Source organism: Chrysochloris asiatica, unplaced genomic scaffold (genome assembly GCF_000296735.1).
Source record: "Chrysochloris asiatica unplaced genomic scaffold, ChrAsi1.0 scaffold00054, whole genome shotgun sequence".
Taxonomy (NCBI): Eukaryota; Metazoa; Chordata; class Mammalia; order Afrosoricida; family Chrysochloridae; genus Chrysochloris; species Chrysochloris asiatica.
In genome coordinates this window covers 7,594,913-7,618,404 of record NW_006408572.1, presented here as the reverse complement: position 1 = coordinate 7,618,404, position 23,492 = coordinate 7,594,913, and the positions used below count along the sequence as shown (strand labels likewise).

The window sequence follows — 23,492 nt, the reverse complement described above, 5'->3', positions numbered from 1 at the left end:
CATCTGTGTATGCATCTGAACCTACCCATAGACCAATTTGTTTATTCTCATCCATATATACACAATTGCTAGTTTTTACTTTGGTTGTGCTGTGCTCACTGTATCTACATCCAGTGTCACTTTTCCCTCACCAAAAATAATTTGTCTATGTTGTATAAATTGGACTTTCAACATTTCCCTCCCTGGAAACCACCAGCGAACACACTGATCTCTCTCTATTTATCTATGTGTAGTCTTGCCTTCTTATAAAACAGAGATCATACAATATTTGTCCTTACATGCTTGATTTATCACATTTAGCATCATACCTTCCATGTCCATCCATGTTATATTTTGCAGACTCAACATTGTTCTTTATGGCTATATAGGATTTCATTGTATATAAGTACCACAGTTTGCTTATCTGTTCATCCACTGATGGACACTTGGCTATTTCCATTTATTTGTTATTGTGAATAAAACAACAATGAACATAGGTGTGCATATGTCTGTCTGTGTCATTAGTTTTAGGTCTCTAGGGTACATACCTATGAGTGTGGTGGTTGGATGACAGAGTAATTCTATTTCTAGTTTTTAAGAAAACACCATACTATTTTCCATGTGGTTGTATCATCTCGCCTGCAATGAATGAATTACAATCTCCCCCATACTCTTACCAACATTTGATGTTATCTGGTGTGGTTTTTTGTTGTTGTTTGCTTTAATCAGTTGCATTTAACCAGGAGGGTAGGATGGTATCTCATTGTAGTTTTGATTTGCATCTCTCTAACGGCTGATGATTGTCAACATCTTTTCATACATTTGTTGGCTGCTTGGATGGCCTCTTTGGTGAAGGCTTTATTCATGTCCTTTGCTCATTTTTATAATTAGAAAGTTGAACTATTTTTGATTGTTTAAAAATAGAACATGTGAACACTCTTCAACTTGTCAAAAAGAGGAAATCATTGTTTCAAAATGACCATTTCCAATAGCTGTAGGCATTTCAACATCATCATAGTCGTTTTCAAGCTCAACATAGCTTGGGATGGAAACTGTCTTTGTATTTCTAATTTTATGTAATGATGAGTATGTAGCTTCTGGCCCATGTGGGGTTTCCTGTGGAGCTGGAAGACACAAAAATGTCCTTAGATTCAAAGCCATTGTGTTCATGATTATCTGGGTTTCAGTGAACTTCCCACTTTTGTTGAGTATATCCCCATTTTACAGAGATCAGTTAGACACACACATGACACCCATGTGAATAAATGACAAGTAAGTTCAGACATCTAATTTTTGACCCTCATGTCTCTCTGCAGTGTGACTGTGAAACCAAAGTTTGGTCTTGAGCCCTTAGAAAAGAAACTGACCAGAGCCACTAGACAAATGAATACAGTTATATCTGCAGATTTTAATTCTCATGACGAAGTTATACAAATCATGTTTCCTTTTTGACAGATTTCCCACAATGACCTACCCTGTTTTCCAAACCTGTCCATAATTGCTCAAGTACAGATTTCTCTGCTAAGAGAGGAAGGCAACAGTGATGTTTTCAAAAGGTAGAATAAATGGAAAATGGATACATAGAAAAAGGACTAAAGTGGCTACAGAATGATGAGACAGCTCAGCTCCATCTGTGGTGGAATTGGAACTGCTCTGCTGCAGTTCCACCTTCCCAAGACTAGTTGCTGTTGAGTTGATTCTGACTTATGGTGACCCCATTGTTTCCAGTAGCTGATATTTTGGATGTAGATCACCAGGACTTTCTTAGCAGCTGATTGTGTTAGCTGTTTGTACTACTCATGGATGACATCTCCTCCCAGGAGAATCTGCAAAGCTACTGCCCTTTCATTTCCTTCAGAGTCCTAGTTCGTGTTCAGGCTCTATCCCTCACTAGCTATGTGATCTTGGGCAAGTCACTTAACTTCTCTTTGTCTCAATAATGTACCCGACTCAGAGTTTTTGTGAAGATTAAATCAGATAACAACTATAAAGTGACTAGCATGGGGCCTGGCTCACAGTGTGTGTTTAATAAATATTAGTTTGGAGTCCTAGTGTGGCACTGCAGGATAATGCACTGGACCACAAGGTCAGTGCCTAGTACTGTAAGGTCAGCAGTTCAAACTCACCAGCAGCTCCTTGGAAACCCTACATAGGATCTCTATGAATCGGAACTGAGTTGATGGCACTTAACATCAACAGCTAATATTACTACTTATTCATTCCATCAAAGCATTTTAATTAGGCACCTACTAAGTTCCTGGTGTGGCGCTGTAGGCTAATGCGTCAGACTGCAAAGCCGCTTGAACTGCAAGGTCGGCAGTTCAAGCTCACCCCCTGCTCCTCAGAAACCCTATACAGGGTCGCTATGGGTTGGAATCGACTCAACAGCACTTAACAATAACAAGCTCCTGAAGGAGCCCTGATGGTATAGTGGGTTATTTGTTGGGCTGCTAACTACAAGGTTAGAAGTTCGAATCCACCAGTCACTCCATGGGAGAAAGATGAGGCTTTCTGCTCCCAAAAAGATTTGTTGTTGTTGTTGTTAAGTGCTGTTGAATTGGTTCCAACTCATAGTGACCTGTATAGGTTCCCAAGGAGCAGCTGGTGAGTTTGAACCACTGACCTTGAGGTCCAATACATATAGATTTAAGCCTCAGAAACCCTATACAGTGTTGCTATGAGTCAGAATTGAGTCAACAATACACAACCACCATCACCAAGCTCCTGGTGTGAGGCTGTAAGATAAGTACTAAACTGCTAACCGCAAGGTAGGTGGTTCAAAGCCACTCTTTGGAAACCCAACACAGAGTCACTATAAGTCAGAACTGACTCAGTGGTACTTAACAACAGCAACAAGTTCCAGGTACTGTTGTTGGTAGTAAGTAAACAGTAGGGAACAAGACAAGAGTTTATTTTCTAGAGGAGGAGCTATATAATAAACAAATGAGCAACAACTAAATAAAACAATTTCAGATAATGTACATGTTTCATAAAGGAAATTAATAAGACAACTTTAGGTGTGATGATCAGGATGGCCTCTTGAGGTGGTGACATTTGAACCTGACACCTGAAAGATGAGGCGAGGTCAGCTATGTGAAGAGTTTCAGGAAGAACATTCCAGAAAACAGGAGGCAGGCAGTTTTTCTCATTGGAAATGGGAGAGCCCCAATGTAGCATCACCCGGCTGCTCACATTTCCAAGCTGGGATTTGAACATAAATTGACACGTTAATATCAAGAGCTTTGTTACTTATTCTTCCTCATTCTAACTTATTCTTTTCTTCTAAACAGAATGCTGCCATCTGTTAAATCCTAGATGCATTTGTCATCATGCCCTGAGTGGAACGGTTTGTTATCAGCAAAATGCACTTACAGTAAGCTTCTGAAGAAGGTAAGCTCCTGGGTGGCAGAGGGGGTAACTGAGTTGGTTCATTAAGAACATTCCTAAATAGAGAGAAAGAGAGGAGAATTAATGTTTGGTTTTACCCATGCCTATGTTCAAACCCACCAGCCACTCCTTGGAAACCCTATATAGGGTCACTGTGAATCTGTACTGACTCAATGGCACTTAACAACAACAACTGTCAGTAGACATAAAGGAAAGTGAACAAGACTGAACATTCACATCTTGGTCATCACAAATTGGAAGCATTTTCTTTCCTTTCTATGTACTGTTTCCCATTTGTAACTGGCACACTAAAGAAACCAGTCCTCTAGCCCAGGGAAGGCTGAAAGTGAGGGAAAAGGGTGAAAACTCAGTAACTTGAGTGTGAAGCATATATTTCTGGGTTTGTCTGAGCTGGATTCAGGTCTGTCTGAGTTGGATTTGCAGTGGGAGCTAAGTACCAGGTGTATTTTGGGTTGCAAAACAGAAGTACTCCTAAAACTAAACATACTCACATCCTATGACAGCAATCCCTCTAATTAGTTGATTGTCTCGGAGAAGTGGAGTGTAATATGTATACAGGAAAGTTCACATTAGTAAATGTATCAACAAAACAAAACTGAACCAAGTGCTGTCAAGTGTACTCTGACTTATGGCAACCTCCCATGTGTCAAGAGTAGAACTGTGCTCCGTGGTTGATTTTTCAGAAGCAGATTGAAAATCCCACGGAGCAGTGTTACTCTGACACACATGGAATCATCATGAGTCAGAGTCGACTTTACAGCAACTGGTTCCATTGATACATTTACTAATCTGCATTTTTCTGTATACATATTATATTTCACTAAGAAGTTTTAAAAATGGTAGTCTCCAAGAAAGCCTCTCTAATTAGATCTCCATTTCCATCTGTGTGCACGGATTTCCAAACTGATTCTGGATTCTTCTGATCTGAATTTTGGGCTCTTGTGGCCATCAGCATTTTTAGATTATTGGGGTGAGTGGAGAAGGGAAGGAACATGTGGCAGAAGTCCCATCAGTTGCCTCTCTCTGCCTCTCTATGGCTCTCTTCAGGAAAGGAGGGTCATTTTTCTGGCTTTTAACTTTCAAGAAAATCCTTCCTCCTTCAGAGCTGGCTTGACTGCAGAAAGCATATATTCTGCCCAGGTCTTTGCCATTCGAAGAAAAGGGACTGCTCTGTCAGAGGAAACCCAAGGTTTTCTAGGACTGCTTGAGAACTAAGCAGGAATGTTGGCCTAATTTAGAATTAGGAACTTGCTTGCTTGCTTCAGGAGAAGAGCCACAGTCTATAATGCGAGCTTTAATTTTTTTCTTTAAAAAAAAACAACAAAAAAAGTGTTGTGGTTGAGAATGTACACAAAAGAACATACACCAACAATTTCTACATGTTCAATTTAATGACACTTATTAAATTCCTGCAAATGAGCAACTGTTTTCACCCATCTTTTCTGAGTTGTTTCTTCTCTCTTAACATAAACTTAGGGCCCCAGAAGGTTCCTAGTTAATCTTTTGAGTTATTGTCAATTTGATTCTATATAGCTAATTCTTTTTTTTTTTTCCTTTAAGTTTTATTGTAAATTATGTGACAGTTTACATGGGAGAACATTAGTTTTACATTCATCTCTTTGTATATAGTTTCATTGCCATGGTTACAATCCCCTCCACACATCACCTATACTAGTTCTTAAAACAGCTTAAGGCAGACATTCTTGACTAATTAAGCTTAATTATTGTTTGCTTTAAAGAAGACTTCACAGGGTATTTTCAGCTTAAGGTCTAAAGATTATCTCAGGACAATAGTTTTGAGGGTTCATCCAGCCTCAATGGCTCCAGAACGTCTGGATTCCATTACAATTTGAAATTCTGTTCTACGTTTCCCCCTTTATCAAGATCCTTCTACAGAATCTGTGATCAAAATATTCAGTAGTGGTAGATGTGTGCCATACATTTCTTTTGGTCTCATGGTAAAGGAGACAGCTTTTCATGGGGGCAATTAGCCACACATTCTGTTTCTTCCTCCTGTCAGTTTTATTCTTAACAAAGGTGATCTTTGGGTTATCTAACTGCCTTACACATTTGTCTGATTCCTCATTGTGATCCGAATTGGTGGGGGATGGGGTCTATTGTTTGTTGGGTACCTTGAATCTGTTTAGTAGATGTGCTGCTGAGGCAAGCATATATAACCAGCTATTTTAGAAAAGTTTGTTTTATATAGTACACATATTCCAAAGAAAGGATTGGCACCTTAACTGGCCCCTGAAAGATAATCTCTAAGGCCTTAGAATATCCTGTGTAGTAAGCATGTCTTTGTATACCTGGGACCTAAGGCCATGCCAGATAGTTTATGCTAACAATGTAATTTATGGTGAATGCCTGTTTCTGTATGTGTCTTTGGGTCACACTACATAAGTTTGACCTCTGTTAGGGCTGGGGATTGGGTTGTCCTAACTACTAACTCTGGTATCTCTGGTAGCGTAGTGGTTATGATTCAGGTTGCTAATCTCATGGTCAGCAATTCGAAGCTACCACCTGTTCTGTGAGAGAAAGATGAGGCTTTCTGCTCCAGTAAAGATTTACAGGCTAGGAAACCCTATACTGGGTCGCTGTGAGTAAGGGCCAACTCCACAGCACATAAGCACCATCACCACCAACTACTAACATGACTGAGTCACAATAAAAACCATGGACACTAAAGGCTCAGGGGAGCTTCCCTGGTTGGCATATTTACATACATTGTCACATATATTGTTGCTGGGAGAATATATTTACATATATTGTACATATATTGTTGCTGGGAGAATTAGGTGCTGTCCATGTGACTCCACCAAGAGGACAACTGGGATCTCATGCCTGGTTTCTGCTCTATATGTCTTTTTCCTTTGTTCATTTCAATGTGTATCTTTCCACTGTAATAAACAGAACTTTGAGTGTAATAGCTTTTCTGGGTCCTTTGAATCCTTTTAGTAAATCATTGAATCTAAGTGTGGGCTTGGGGATTCCCATTACAGATAGTTATCTATCATAAGACCCCAAACACAAGGATAAGTCAAAAAGTGTTGCTACAAGGTTTCCATTTCATTTATGTACAAGTTTATTCTAAACACAACATTTCAACATGTCTCTGTTATCAGTGGATGTCCCCAGACAAGTTATCTCAATTATACACTTGTCTAAGTCTCATTAGAGTGTCTTCAAAACTGGATACTTTTTGTGCCCTAGGAGAAAAAAATGATTTTGAGATCAGGGCTGATATCAAATTTTTAACAAAATTCAAGTGTACATCTTCCCAAATCATTAAAGCTTTGTAACAAGTTCATGGGAATGCTGCCTCAAATAAAACAGTTTTTAGATGGATCAAGTATTTTAAGGAAGGTCAGGAAGACTTTAAAGATAAGCCAAGAGCGGGAAGACCATCAACATCAATAAATCAGGAAACTGTGGCTGAAGTCCAGAAACTAGTGGAAGAAGTCCACAGTATTACTATTGATGCAATAGCTACTGAAATTGGGATCTCACATGGCATTTTCAGTTTTAAGCAATTATTTTTACCTCAGCAAGAATTTGAGTGCATGGATGTCAAAAACATTGTACAAAGATCAGCTAGCTCAAAGAGCTGCTTTTTCCTTCCATCTTTTAAGCAAGATCAAAGTCTTTTAAGCAACATGAAGACAAATTTATGGAATGAATTGTAAGTGGGGACAAATCTCAAATGTACCAGTGTGATCCAGAAAGCAAGATCCAATGAAAACAGTGGCTTCTGAGGGGATCTGCTAGACTAGTTAGATTCAAGGTAGAAAAGTTAGCTCAGAAGGTTATGATGACTGTTTGGGGGATCCCAAAGGGGAAATCTTGATAAGCTTTCTCAAAGGGCACAGGGTGATCATGGGGGCTTATTATGAGGAAGTTTAAGAAAATTGAATTTGGTGAGAAAAAAATCCAGGAAAGTTGTGCCAAGGAATTTTTCCCCCATGCACTTGCTCATTCTTCGTAGGTAGCAAGAGTTGTCCTAGGAAAATTTTGTTGGAAAACTTTGCCCCACTCACTGTATAGTCCTGATCTTGACCCTTCAGACTTCTTTTTGTTTCTAAAACTCAAATAGTATTTAAAGGGAAAACAGCTGAATCCCACAGGGATGACCAAAGTGCTGTTTTGACATGGTGAAATTCAAAGAGTGTAGAGTTCTGCAGGGGACTAGTTAGAAAGATGGCAACACTACCTTCAGAAATGCATACACCTTGGTGCTTTAGGTACAGTCTAGTCAGTTCTGACTCTGCGTGCAACAGAACAAAACAGTGCCTGGTCCTGTGCCATCCTCACAATTGTTGTTGTATTTAGGTTCATTGTCGCAGCCACTGTATCAGTCCAGCTTGTTAAGGGTCTGCCTCTTTTTTTTGCTGAACCTCTATGTTACCAAGCATTAGGTCCTTTTCCAGAATTGGTGCCACCTGATAATGTGTCCAGAGTAAACAAGATGAAGTCTCACCATTGTCACTTCTAAGGAGCATTCTAACTGCACACAGATTTGTTTTTCTGGTAGTTCATAATGTATTTACTATCCTTCACCAACACTGAGAAACCATCGCTTCACATTTTGATATTTTTGTTTCATAAAAATGTTTATGATTTTGTAGCAGTACTTTTTGACTCGCCCTCATCTGTTACAAAATACACAAATAAAGTGAAAGGTATATTTTCGATGAGCACAATAGCTTTAAGAGGATTATACTTGTAATCTGTTTAATGAAAAGAAGCACAGCTTTAGCCCTGAATGGTGAATCTAGAACATGGAGTCAGTCCTATGACTTCTATCAAAATAGATTCAACAAGAAAGAACTGGGAGAGCACAAAGAGCCCAATAATTCCTGCACCCTCAAATCCATGAGACCGCTCCGCTTAGAGGAGGCGAGTTGGAAGATGTGCCATTTCTCTGGCTGCACAGGAAAAATAGGCATTTCATTCATCCTAGCAAAGTAGTGTAGGAATAGCAGTGAAAGTGTATAAGCGGGTCTCAAAATGAAAAATCTGAGGGATTTGCTCCCACTTACTCATACATATTTTCTTCATCTCTTTGGTTTTGTTTCAAGGGCTTGGCAATTTCCAATTTGTTGCCTAGAGGGGAAAAAGCATCTTCATTTAGGAAAAATGACAACAGTTGTGATTTTAGAGTTTAGAAGTTCTCCAAGGTCAGCAGGTCTAAGATATTTGGAAAGAACTACCGAGAGGAGACAGACTTTAAGACACAGAGTTAGTGAGTGGTGGTTGTTGTTAAGTGCTGTTGGTTCTAATTCATAGCAACCCCATAGGGAGTTTCCAAGGAGCAGCTGATGGGTTTGAAGTGCTAACCTGGTGATTTCTCAGTCCAGAGCTCTGGTAGTATAGTGGTTATGAATCGGGCTGCGAACCGCAAGGTCAGCAGTTCGAAACTACCAGCTGTTCCGTGGAAGAAAGATGAGGCGTTCTGCTCCCATAAAGATTTACAGCCTTGGAAACCCTGTTCAGTGTCGCTATGGGTCGGAACCGACTCGATGGCACTTAACAACAACAACAAATGTAAAAAGAACTCCTGGTGTGGCCCTGTCCGATCAGCACTAACTAGACTACAAACCACAAGGTAAACAGTTCAAACGCACCAGCGGCTCCTCAGAAACCCTTTATAAGGTTGCTATGTGTTGGAACTGACTCGACAGCACTTAATAACAAGAGTAAAAAGTTTTAAGATAGAGGACTATAAACCAGAACACACTTTTTATTTTAAAGAGAAAAATCAGTTACCATCAAGGAGTAGAGAAGAAACAACATTGAACTGAGAGCCCAGAAGACTTGAGTTCTGGTCTCAACTCTACCATCAACTCCCATGGGATCTCAATCAAAGCTCTATCTTCCTTCAAGCCTTAATTTCTTATCTCAGAATAAGTAACTAAGAAGAATGTTTACATGAGCATTAACTTCCTTTCACCTCGTGTGCAGTCCTGTCTTTTTAGCCCTGAGTTGAACAGGATGAAGGCTGTGTACACAAATAATGGGAGGACAGAGCCTTGGTCAATGATGGATGCCTGTCCAGATACCCCTGGGGAAAGTGATTCTACACCTTAGTGTATCTACTTTCCTGAAGTGTAAGTCTAGCTTTGGTCATTATTTAAAGGTATAGCATCTAAAGTAAAAACATCACTGAATCAACAGTTTCATGTTTCTGGAAATTAATAGCAAAATGGAAATCCACTTGTAGATCATCTAAAACTAATATTAATCCCCATGTAGCTACTGCATATTTATGTCAAGGCTGTTGAAAATCTCTGGGCAGAAAATCTTGAATACTACCTTAAAGGAAAGGAGCTCTGGTAGCGTAGTGGTTACGAATCGGGCTGCGAACCTTAAGGTCAGCAATTCGAAACTACCAGGTGTTCCACCGGAGAAAGCTGAGGCATTAAGCTCCCATAAAGATTTACAGCCTTGGAAACCCTGTGCAGGGTCGCTATGAGTCGGAACTGACTCCACGACACATAACAACAACAACAACCTTAAAGGAGGCAATCGTCATGATCAAACAATATGTTTGTTGATCATGGATTGAGTCCATCTTTCACTCCTCAAGACAATTTTTGGACATTCTACAAAGTTGTGCTCTCTTAAGTCCCCAGATAAGATGTTGTGTTCTGCAGCCATATTGGAAAGAAAAAACATTTGAACATATTGTGCTTTGGAACAGAGTTTGCTTTCATCCATCCCCATAGGTTGGAAGGTGTTTGGGAATTAACTAGCCCTTGTTCCTTCCCTGTACAGATGGGAAAATTGACGCTCAAGGACATGAGTTAGTGGCAGAGATAGAACTAAAGCCCAGAATGCATGATGCTAATCCAGTCACACAGGCCCAGAATGAATCTTTCTGTCCTAAAAGAGTCTGAATGTACTGATAACCATACCTTCTTTCCTTTTACCAACTCAGGGGAAATGGTCATTACCTTGTCTAAGGTGCCGTCTACAGGCACAGAACAGGATGAGGCCCAGGCTCACTGAGACAATGATGATGGCCCCAGCTAAGAGGATCCAAAAATAGTCCCTCCACCAATCCATTGTAGTAGAATCTTGAGCTAGAAAGGAAGGGAGATAGAAGAGTGAGGCATGAGTGAAGGGCATCCTGGAGTAGTGGCGTTATGCTGGGGAGGTTATCTACCATGTCGTATAGAGATACAAGTATCTGCTGAGGAATCAGACAGGGAGTAGTTTACATTCAAACACCACCAATTAGTATCTAGGAGACCCCAAGCAAGTCACTTCACCTTTTCTGAGCCTCAGTTTCCACATCTATAATATGGGAGTGACAATGAAGTCCCTGAGTGGTAGAAATGGTTAATGTGCTCAGCTGCTAATCAGCAGGTTGGAGGTTCAGTCCACACAGAGGCACCTAGGAAGAAAGGCTTGATGATTTGCTTTAGAAAAATCAACTGTAGAAAACCCTATGGAGTATAATTCTAGTCTGACACACTTGGAGCTGTCATGAGTCAGGATCGAACTGATAGCAACCAGTGGCAGAGTCAGTAGGCATCTTAGAAGTGGTGACATATATAGTCACTACTTTCTCTTCTATTGCCAAACATGTAACAGGAGGGGGGAATTTGCCACTTAAAGCAAATAATTGACTATAATTGTTTTTTATGCAATAAGTACAATGTAAATTTAATTCATAGCAAGAGGGATAGAAATTTGAGGGCTTTCTTTTGGGAAGGCTAGCAAAATGCTTTGTAGGACTATTTGAATTGAATCAGAGGGAAGGAGAAGACAAAGAGACAACTGACTTGGTTTGCATGAGGAAAGTAACAAGAATTTGAAGGTTGACAATTGATTTAAAAGGAATCATATTAGAAGGTCCTAGGTAGAGTGAGAGAAAATGTGGAACAAAACTCAAAATTGTAAAACAGATCAAGCTTACTAGTCAAATAGAGACTTGTTGAACTCTGAGACTATGACCCTTGCTCACCCTTCAGATATGGAACTGAACCCACCTCTGAGGCTCACTTTTCAGTCACTAGATAGGTATATTGGGGGCACAACAACACTAGTGAGGAATACACACCTTATGATTTGTCAACCATTCAAGATCAAAAGTAACAAGAATTTGGAGGTTGACAATTGAGAAAAGTCACAAGAATTTGGAGTATTTACCTATGGGCAAATTCAGAAGGATATGAGAAGAAAGAGGAATGGAGACAAGAAACACAGGGATGAAGCCGGGATAAGTGATGTTACAAGGAGGAGATTGCAATGAAAACGAAATGAATTGTATGATGTGTTGAATGTAAAACTGATGATTTGTTGTAGGAACGTTCACTCAGTTCACAACAAAAAGTTGAAAAAAAAAAAAGCATGTTAGTAGTGACAGCTAGTAGGCTAATGGAGGAGAATCTTGGAAAAGGATGATAACAGAAGGAGAGGTCGAAAAGATAGCAGCAAGACTGAGCATACTTAGAAATTCTTCAGAGTGGAAAGTGACTAGTGGATTTGTCTAATACTCCATTTTAAGTTGTTGCCTATATTATGTTATATCGAAATTTTTCTCTGTTCCTATCCACCTTGAATAAAACTGCACAGCAGATAGCCTTGTATAGGCAGAGCTGAGGGGAGATGACATGTGTGCATCGGTTTTCCACGTCAGGGGTGACATGGCAAGTAGAGAGAAGAGGAGCTGCCAATCTCTAAGTGACAGTGGGGAACAGGCTGCAGGATGGACTAATAGGAGCATCCCTGGGAATCTCAAGAGATCTTGGGGGGAGGCTGAACTCCCATTGTCTATGGAATGGACACCTTTTCTAGGTCATTTGGAAATTAAAGTAAAAGTAATCCTGAGTCCTGGAATACATCCTGGTCACATAAAAATCAACTTCTGGTGTCACCATTTAGCCAATAAAAGTTCATCTGTGCATATTGATATAGTGGGAGAAAAACATGAAGCAAAATCAGATTCATGCATTTGAGTAGCATTCACATTCTAAAAAGGAGTCTAGGAAGGGGCACAGAAACAGGGGCTGCATTAGGCTGATGCTAACGCCATTATTACCACAAAGATCTGCTAACATTTACAAATATGTTAGTTACCTGGAATAACTGACCTAAATCACACAGACAGATATTTTGCTGCAGATTATCTTTTCAGGATGCACAAAGGAGAAGAAGGGAGGAAGAAGAACATTTGGAAAAGGAAAAAATGGAGAATGAAATTTGGTTTTGCAGGACTCAGTAAAAGTCAAAAGAGTACTAGACTTAAAAAGAGGCCACAGATCATGACCTTAAGACCAGAAAATTAGATGGTGCCTGGCTACCACTACCAACTGCTCTGAAAGGGATCACACTAGAAGGTCCTGGATAGAGTGGGAGAAAAACATGAAGCAAAATCATAAAAAAGACCAGGCTTACTGGTCAGATACTGGTGGAACCCTCAAGACTATGGTCCTTGATCATTTTTTAGATCTGGGACTGAACTCACCCCCATAACCTGGTTTTTAGTCAGGTAATGGACAAGTCTATGAGGGGAAGAGCAACAATAGTGAGTTACGCACACCATGGAATGATCAACCGTTTGAGATCAGGGGGCAGCATTTACCCAAGGACAAAGTTCAGGAGGGTTGGGAAAGAAGGGGGAATGGAAATGAAGGGGACAAAAAGAGGCCACAGATCAGAAGTTGGGCTCTTTGTTCAGTAAACCTAAATTGGAACTTCATGTTTAGTTACTGGGGATCTGCTGGATGAATGGATAGATAGATGACGATAGATAGATAGTTTGGGTAGATAGGGTAAGTAGGTAGAATAGAATGCTCTTGTTTGCATTTTCTCAATTCTCTTTGCTCTTGTTCAGATGTTTGACTCTTGATTCTTTGTTTACCTTTTTCTCGTATTTTCTGTCTGTCTTTTTGCTTTACTCTTGAAGAATTTCCCCCCAAAGCTGCATAACCTTACTCTTTAGAGCTATAAGAGCAAATACAGGATACAAGAGTTAAAAGTTGTTGCATCTGAGAACATGACTTAGGTGAAAGGAAAGCAGTGGGAAGAAAGGTATTTGTATTTCATTACAAATGTGCTGAATTACTTGATTTTTGAACGATTTGCATTTACTTCAATAAAATTGAAAAAAAAAGTGTCAGTCATCTATTTAGTACTTCAATGCTGTAGAGTTGCTTCAGACTCATGGCAACCACAGAAGACAGCTAGAACCTCTCCATAGGATTTCTGAGGCTGTAAATCTTTATGGAAGCAGACTGCCTTATTTTTCTCCTGTGGAACAGCTTTTGATTAACTGACCATCACTTAGCACACTGTGCCACCAGGGCTCCTTTGATACAGTATGTTGTTATTATTGTTGTTGCTAAGTTCTGTCAAGTCAATTCCACCCCATAGTGATCCTGTATAGGGTTTCCAAAGAGCAAATGGTGAGCTTGAAGTGCTGACCTTGTGGTTCTAAGAGACATTACAGTCCAGTGCATTAATTCACAGTGCCACACCAGGACTCCTTTTATATAGTATATTGTTGTTGTTGTTAGGTGCCATCAAGTCGGTACCAACTCATAGAGACCTTATGTACAACAGAACAAAACACTGCCCGGTCTTGAGCCAACCTCACAATTATTGCCATGCTTGAGCCCATTGATGCTGCCACTTTGTCAATCCATCTTGCTGAGGGGCTTCCTCTTTTTCTCTGACCCTCATACAGTATAGTTTCCATGAAAAGTCATTGCTCAGTTTCAAGGTTCTAGAAATTTCATTCTCTTCAGATCATGGAAAAGAGAGAAGTGGAATGTTATCTGGAAGTGAAACTATGTGTCACTTTGCAGAACTTCTCAGTGGGATAAGTTTTGGGCAGTTTTGTTCTCACACACTATGATCGTTAAGGTTTTGTGTCAACCTGACTGGGTCAGGATTCTCAGTGGTTTAGCAGTTAAGATGTAGTAATCCCCCAGGATGAGATCTAATATAAGGGAATCACTTTCATGTTGAGATCTGTTATGAGCAGCTAATCAATTGAAAGGAAGCTTCCTCAGGGATGTGGCCTGCAGCATTTTTTATGTTACAAGAGTTAAAAGGAGAGAGAAGTGAACTGAGAAGGGGGGAACTACTACCACCAAGAAAGAACAAGTGGGAGTAGACTCGGTTCTTTGGAAGTAGGGTCCTTGCACTGTGAAGCTCCTAGATCCAGGGAAAGATGGATGATAAGACACGCAGAGATCTCAGAGGAATGCTGGGCCTAGAGATACTTATAGAGGACAAGAGCCTTTCCCCAGAGCCAGTGCTCTGAATTTGCACTTCTATCCTCCTAACCTGTGAGAGAAAACATTTCTGTTTGTTAAAGCTGTCCCCTTGTGGTGTTTCTGTTGTAACAGCACTGGAGAACTAAGACACATAAAGTGGATTTGATTTGCCATCTAACGTTTTGAGTGTTTCAGGGAAACCAAGCACTCTGTCAGAGTGCCATCTCTTACCTAATTTCATCCTCCCACCCCTACTCGGTTTTACTGAAGGAAAATCAAGGTTGAGATAAAGTGACCTGCCCACTAGCTTATCAAGGAAAGGACTGGAGTTGGAGTCACAGAGGGCAGATAGAGTGGGTGGCACAGGCTTGCTGAGGACCACTGCCATATAGGGTGAAGTCCAGCCAAAGAGGCAGCTGAGTCTCTCAAGGAACCACCAGTGCCCTGGGGTTGAGTCCATCATCAGTGGGCCAGTTAGAGCCCACAACCTAGATCAGCAGTAATGCCCCATTAAAGCCAGACTGCCTGTGCAAACTACTTGTCCCTCTCTTTCTATCTCATCTCAGCATCAGAGAAGTAAATGCAGAGACAGGGCTATTGAGAGCAACCTCCATCCTTCTTTTCAATCCTCTTGCCGGGACAAAGGGGAAAGCCTTGAGCCAAATAAAGATTAAAGTTTTAAAATGAATATGATTCTGTAAAGGTAGAGGTTTTGTAGCAAAAAGAGGGGGAGTGGTTGATCTTGCAGTCCAGAAGCAGGGGACCCTGGGACCATAAAGGGAGAAGAGTGTGAGTGGAGTGTGGGACCCTATTCAGAGAAGCAGTGACACCAGAGATGGAGGCAGAGATGAAGACGTGGAGAGATGGAGCGGCTGGGGACTCTAGACTCATGTGCTGGCGGCCAGGGGTCAGGCTTGCCCTTTGGGTGTTTGAATGATTATATATTCCTGAGTGTTTGGGTATACATAAAAAACAAACAAACCAAAAAATGAATATGATTACATTTTTAAAACTGAAATGAGTCTGCTTAATAATCAAAGGTAACTTGAAAGCTTTGAAATTGAACTGAAATATGCAATGGGACAGAGGAGAGGCCAGACAGCAGCAGTTATTGGAAACAAATCACTTGTATTTCTTTCCTGTAGCTGCTATAACAAATTGCCACAAACTTAGTGGCTTAAAACAACACAAATTTATTATCTTATAGTTTTGGAAGTTAGAAGTCTGATACAAGTCTCAATGAGTTATTATCAATATGTTGGCAGGGCTGCATTCCTTTCTGGAGGCTCTAAGGGAGAACCCAGCTCCTTGTCTTTTCTAGCTTTTAGAAGCCATCTGCATTCTTAATTTGTGGCCCATTCTTCCATCTTCAGAGTCAGCAATGTTGCATTTCTCTAACCATTCTTCCATAGTCACATCTGCCTCTGATCTTCTCTTCCATCTCCCTCTTCCACTTTTAGGAGCCCTTGTGATTACATTGGGCCCACCTGGATTATGTAGGATACTCCCCCTATTTTAAGGTCAGTTGCTTAGCAATTTCAACTCCATACTTCTCCTTTTCCATGTTGTCTAACATATACATAGATTCCAGGGATTAGGGTGTGGCCATCTTTGGGGATGCCCCTCAGCAAGATGGATTGCTTACTATTTATATTTACTATCACACAAACCATCTCATGTTCATACCTCAACAAGATAAGTCTCTTTGGCTAAAGTGGTTCCACCCACGGGTATGTACATCGATTATTTATTTAGCCATTTTAGAGATGCTTAAGGAGGAAAAGGTGGAAAAGTGAATGACCATTCTGCCCACTTTGAACAAAGTCCACCACACAGTCCACATAAACATTGCTGATCCAGTTAGGAAGCATTGGGAACATGCCACAAGGCTAGGGGCAGACACATAGGTAAGGGGGTGGGGAGTGGTCATTACACAGGAGGAAAAAAATCAGTGTCCCCAAGAGGCTGAGGAGATGAGACATTTAAAGTTCTAACCCAGGGAAAAGAAGGACCCTAGAAACCTGAGTGGGACCCAAAGTCCACACTAGACCAGAAGAGATCAGAATCCAGTGTGGGAACAGAGTTGGTCCAATTCCCAATCAGCACTGGTCCCAGGGCATGAGGAACAAAAGAACATGATCTAATTCTCTGCTGCCTAAGAGACACAACTCAGGTCCAAAGACACAAAATAGGTTGGAAGTGGAAGGAGGGAAAAAATATTCCATGCCAATAGTAACCAAAAGAGAGCTGGGGTGATGCTGAGCGCACAGGTGTCGATCCAGGAGTCCCAGCTACCAGGAGGTTAGGGACCTGGCAAGGTCTGACATCAGTTCCTATCAATGTGAGGAACCTTCAGCCATGAATGGAAGAAGGAAGAGCCCAAAGAACTATGGGAACACAGTTTGCTTATAGAAATTGAGTACCTTGGCTGTGCCAGGGTCTGGGCCAAGAACTTGACCCTGGCTATGCATCGGAAACACTGCAGAGCTTTCAATATCGCTGACGCCATCTCTACATCTCTAAATGTTCTTATTTGATTTGGGTTGGGGCCTGGCCTTTGGGGTTTTATTTATTTATTTTTTATGAAGTTCTCCAGGTGCTTCTAGTATGTGGCCTAGACTGAGAACCTCTAACATACATGTCATCACTTAATCCTTATTATAACCTTCTAAGGGAGGTGCTATTATTAGCTCATTTTACAGATGAGGAAATGGAAACATCAGATAAACTGATATTTGCTAAAGCTTACACAGTTAACAATTGACTGATTTGAGAGTCCAGCCCAGTCCAATGTGTTGTCAAAGTTCATGGTCTTTTGACTCCTGCCAGGCTGACACCAAGCAGAATTTTGGTACAAGAACATCCAATGTTGGCAAGACTTCAGTCTTTTTGCTGTGATATTAGAGCTTCATGAGACTGTCAATGTGAAAATGCACTTTAGAAAACTAACAAGCATTGAGTACTGCCTCACCATGAGTCCTAAGCACTCTACCCGCCCCCTCTCATTTCATCTTCACAACAGCTCTATAAGATTGTTGTTGTTAAATACTATCGAGTCGGTTCCGACCCATAGCGACTCTGTATAGGATTTCTGAGGAGCAGCTGATGAGCTTGAACGGCCGACCTTGCAGTTCAAATGGCTTTGCAGTCTGGCACATTAACCCACGGTGCCACCCCAGGACTCCAGGTAATTATTATTACTCCACTTACAGATGAGAAACCAGAGACCTAAAAGAGGTCAGTAACTTGCCCTCAATAGCAGAACTAGTTAGTGGAAAATTCAGAATCCAAGTTTGAATCTATGTAAATGTAGGGTCCTAATTTATAACCATGATAAACAAAGAAGAGACTGAAGTTGTCAAGGATTTCATTTTACTTGGATCCACAATCAACGCCTGTGGAAGCAGCATTCAAGCAATCAAATGTATTGGGCAAATCTGCTTGCTGCAAAAGACCTATTTAAAGTGTTAAAAAGCAAAGATGTCACTTTAGGACACTTGAACCAACCCATGGTATTTTCAATCCCCTCATATGCATGCCAAAGCTGGACAATGAATATGGAAGACTGCAGAAGAATTGATGCCTTTGAATAATGGTGTTGGGGAAGGATATTGAATGGGCTGCCGGAAGAATGAACAATCTGTATTGGAAGAAATACAACAGAATGCTCCTTAGAAGTGAAGATGGCAAGATTTCATCGCACCATCAAGAGGTACCAGTCCCTGGTGAAGTACATCATGCTAAGTAAAGTAGAGGGTAAGTGGAAAAGAGGAAGTTCCTCAACAAGATGGAGTGACACAGGGTGGTAACAATGGGCTCAAACATAGGAATGAGTGTAAAGGAGGCGCAGGACCAGACAGTGTTTTGTTCTCTTTGTACATAGGGTCGCTATGAGTCAGAATCGACTTAATGGCACCTAACAGTAACAACTTGTGGCCATCAAACCAGGGCTTCTCAAATGTTACATTTGAATCAGTTAAAATTACATATAAGTTTACAGATATATTTTAATGCATACTGTTATGGATTGAATTATGAGTCCTGGTGTGGCACTGTGGGTTAATGCGCCAGACTGCAAAGCCATTTGAACTGCAAGGTCGGCAGTTCAAGCTCACCAGCTTCTCCTCGGAAACCCTACGCTATGGATCAGAACCGACTCTACGGCACTTAACAACAACAACAAAATATGTGTTGTAAATTTTAATCTTGGTCTGTAATTTTATTCCAGTTAGGGATTGGGTTGTCTTTGTTGTGTTAATGTGGCAGGATTCATGCAGGACATTTCTTGGATCAAACTCTTTTTTGAGACCTGAAAGATTAAACAAACAAGTGAGAAACAGATGGGGGAAGAGACATGGCAAGCCACGTGAAGAACACCCAAGAAGCAGATGCTCAAAACACACAGGGACCTTCCACCCAAGCTGACAAGAGAGAACAACACTTCCCCTAGAGAGATGTACTGAATTTACATATTTAGCCTCCTAATCTGTGAGAAAATAAATTTCTGTTACAGCCAAAAAAGAAAAGAAGAAAGAAAATGCATATACTAGGGTCTTGCTTCCTTACTTCACTCCCAATTTTGACTTGTAGGTCTGGGGTGGACTTGGGAATCACATTTGGTTTTAACACATCACACTCCAGGTGAATCCCAGATTCCTGTGAGGAACACTTCATGGAGCCCGTCTGCAGAGTCCCCACTAGGACCAGTGAAGGAGCTGGTTGCGTGTTCCTAGAAGAATCATATGTTGCAGCAGCAGACTCCCTAAACCCAAATGCATCTCCTGTCTGCTTGTCACAGTGCCTAGAATGCCACCACGATCATCACTTCTCTTGAAAACAAGACTCCATGTCCCCCAATTTCCCAACTTTCTCTTCATTTCAATTCATTCCCCTGGGTATGCTATACAGAGAGGAAGAGAAACGGATTCTTACTAAGATGTGGGTGACTTAAGTGGTTCCTTCTCCAGATTCCTGATATCACCTCTTATTCAATAAGTCCAGCATCCAACCTCAAAAAAACCTGAATAGAGCTGGGGGGAGGGATAGGGAAAGTGGGTAGAAAAGAGCACAGCAGGATTTCAACACCATCTGTTGGAACACTGGCCTGGGTCCTTAAGGGGATTAAAAAATATCCCGGGGCAGTGAAGAAAGAATAAGAAGAGGGAAATTAGGACTAGAGCTCCTGGGAGCAAAGAGACTGGGGTGAAAGGTGTGCTCTGGAGTCACACAGATCATGATTGGAATTCATTCTGCAAGAAACTGTGTGACCTTAGAGAAGTAGCATAGCCTCTCTGTGGCCTTAGTTTCCTCACCTGTGATATAGAGGTCTGGATTTTTGATTAAATGAGAACATCCATGGGAAGCAGTGGAGGGCACAGTAAGTGGTTACGTTAGCTGTTCTAGTATCATTAATGGCTACTGACAAGATAGCTTCTAGAACCCAAACCAACCCCATGAAAACTCTTCTAAGTAAGAACTAGATGGTGCCCAGCTACCAATGCCAATTGCTCTGAAAGGGATCACATTATAGGGTCCTGGATAGAGCGGGAGAAAATGTGGAACAAAACTCAAAATTTATTTAATTAAAAAAAAAAAGAAGAAGAAGAAGAAGACAGGGTTTACTGGTCAGAAAGAGCCGGCAGGAACCTAACCCTCAACCATGCTTCAGGTCTGGAAAGGAACTAATCCTTGTGGCCCAATTTTCACCCAAGCAGTGGATAGGTTTAGAGAGGGGGACAACAACACTGGTGAGGAATGTTTACCACGAAATGGTTAATTATTCAAAATAAAAGGGCGACATTTTCCTACAGACAAGTTGAGAAGGGACAGGAAGGTGGGTGGTATGCAAATGGGACTTACAAGGAGGAAATGGGATAACTGTTGTTTCAAGGAGGGCAATGTAATCATTGAGATGGAATAAATGTGTGGTTTGTTTAATACAAAGCTGGTGATTTTGTTTGTAAACCTTCACTCAATTTACAATAAAACAAAACAAAAAGCCTTCTAAGTAGGAAGAGTTGACAGATCCTGGCACGGTTCTGAGTGTTTTGCATGCATTAATATGTTTACTCTTAATAATAAACCTAGGAGGGGAAAACCATCATTGTGCATATTTTACAGATGAGGAAAATGAGGCAAAAGAGCGACTAGATGCATGTTGAACAAGTTAATGAATGAAGAAACTTGAATAGGACCTAGGCACTCAATAGCTTGAGTTGTTCTTAAGTGTCATAGAGTTGGTTCTGACCTATAGTGAAAACCTGTATAGGGTTTTCAAAGAGCAGCTGGTGAGTTTGAACTGCTGACCTTGCAGTTCAAATCCGACCTTGCAGTCAAGTGCTTATGCTATAGCGCCACACCTAAAGCTCACAGAATCCTGAGGTTTCCTCTGCCTTGTTGCCCCCATGATGGATAGGCTATAATGTCCTGTCAATTCTGCCACTTAACATTTCTCTTCTAAGGTATTTCTCCTCCCCTTCCCTGCTCTCAGGCTTGGTTTAGGCTTTAACACCGCTCTCAGAAATTATTGCAGTGACCTCTTAACTGGTCTCCCAGATTCCCCATTCATCCAATTGTACTCTACACTGTTCTTTTGCAACCTAAATGTGCCTATGCTTTGAATTCTGCAAAAGTCCCCTGTTTCCTCTCCATGGAAACAAGCCCATGCTCTAGATTGGCCTCCAAAGGTCCTCACCCTTTGGCTCTCCCACATTCCCTCGTGACCCTGTTGCAAAAAATCTCAGGACACAGCAGATCCTTTCTTATCTTTGATACAAACTTTTCCCAGTCAGGGGCTCCTGGACCCTCTCCTTGCTGGCTTTCCCTCCTAGTTCATTTACAGATCTCTAATGAGTGCAGAGGAGTCCTGGTGTGGTCCTGTGGATTAATGCACCAGACTGCAAAGCCGTTTGAACTGCAAGGTTGGTGGTTCAAGTGCACCAGCTGCTCCTTGGAAACCCTATACAGGGTCACTATGGGTTGGAACCGACTCAATGGCACTTAACAACAACAAATGAGTGCAGAGGGGAGACAGGTGGAAGGCACAGGAAGAAGAGGCTTTGTAATTTAAACGGCATAGGCCAGTGAGTCATCTGGAACAAGGATGATAGTAACTGATAATGCACATTGTGTATGGTGTGGCACTGTAGGAAAAGCCATGAACTGCTAACCCACCAACCGCTCCTTGGAAACTCTATACCAGATCACTATGAGTCAGGACCGACTAGATGGTATTTAACAATTGTGTTTACCATGTGCTAAGCACTTTCTAAGGAGCCCTGAACTACTAACTGCAAGGCCAGCAGTTCGAATCCACCACTTCCTCCATGGAAGAAAGATGAGGCTTTCTGTTCCCATAAAGATTTATAGCCTCAGAAGCTCTATACAAGGTCGCTATGAATTGGAACCAACTCGTTGATATACAACCACCACCACCACTAAGCACTTCTGGGTATTTACTCCTCACAACAACCCAATGAGATACGGACATTATATCTCCATTTTGGTGGTGGTGGTTATGTGCCGTGGAGTCGGCTCCGACTCATAGTGACCCTCTACAGTGTTTCCGAGGCTGTGAATCTCTGCGGGAGTAGAACGCCTCAGCTTTCTCCTACGGAACAGCTGGTAGTTTCGAACTGCTGACCTTGCGGTTCGCAGCCTGATTCGTAACCACTTCACTAACTACCAGAGCTCCTTATATCTCCATTTTAGAGCTGAAGAAATGGTGTCACTGGTATTAGTGGTGAAGGCAGATGATCTGGGTGGCTTTTGTCCAGCACCTCTTTTCACCCTTTTTTACCCTACTCTGTCACCAACAATAACTGTCCCAGCAGATGTGAAGGGCTCCCTTCCCATTTAGTCTGCAGTTAAATTCGATCAATGGAAGGCACCAATAGGAGATCAGAGGGCAGAAGGAGATTGCCAAGTGGCTGTGCCAAGTAGCTGTGGGTTGGCACCATCCCCACACCAAAGTCCACAGCTCCTGTCAGGCAGATTTCTCCATAGCGCTTCTTTCTCTCTGGTTCTGGGGACTGGTTGGGATATGCCCTGTATTCTGCACTAGTTTGTTCGTTTCCTCAAACCCAGCTGCACCCTCTCCCCAAGCTAAGGTGTGTTATATGTTTCCTACCTGTTTACTCACTTAGGTGCTGTAGCCTGAGTGCTTTCCTAACCACCTTGATGTATTTACTGTAACCTCCCTGCAGTTGGGGGTTGGGACTGCAGAGAACAATTTCCATTGTCCTTTCCCTGGAGTGGAGCCCAACCCACTGGGGAGGTCAGAGTGGGGCAGTGTGCGTAGACATTGATGTACATAATGGGGTGCAGGTGCTTTGCAGGGCTCTGTGCTTGACTCAGGGGTGGGCCAGAGGAGAGAGGACTCTATAAAGGGATAATTCTACCTGGGAATTCACACATTTGAAAGAGTGGAGAGGGTATCTGCTAGGCACACAGGGAAAGAGAATGTGGCCATTTCAGAGAAATTCAGAAAGAGAGAATAAAATAAAGTGCTATTTTATAATGGCTGGTGTTTAGGAATTGTGTGAGTAGGTGTGCACTCCAGTGAGCCCTAGACCAATTAGGAGGGTTTTGAATGGGAAAATCTTTCCTGTGAATGAAGAAGTGTAAGTTGGAAAATTACTTGATTAGATTTATCTTTTACAGAAAGACTATTTCAGCAGCTGGTAGGGAGAATACCCTAGAAATGGGGAGACTAGAGTCTGGCTCCTGGGCAAAATATTGAATGATGTAGAAAGCATCAAAAGAAGATAGAAGGTATACATAGAGTGAATGTACCACAAGAAATGGTCAGTGTTCAGCCATTTCCAGAGGCAGCATATGATCAAGTGCTGATGGTACTGAAGGAAGAGTTCAAACTGC

The 23,492-nt window shown here is 41.5% G+C and overlaps 1 protein-coding gene across 1 annotated transcript; it reads right to left on the bottom strand.

The window, feature by feature from the left end:
• Nucleotides 1-927: 927 nt before the first annotated feature.
• Nucleotides 928-19,289, bottom strand: SCIMP (SLP adaptor and CSK interacting membrane protein). The gene is made up of 6 exons (XM_006863482.1): nt 19,182-19,289; nt 16,429-16,504; nt 10,341-10,469; nt 8,427-8,490; nt 3,352-3,422; nt 928-1,103 (listed from the first exon to the last, which is right to left on the bottom strand). Exons 1-6 carry the CDS (start codon nt 19,287-19,289, stop codon nt 928-930), a joined length of 624 nt encoding a protein of 207 aa, XP_006863544.1.
• Between the last annotated feature and the right edge of the window lie 4,203 nt (nt 19,290-23,492).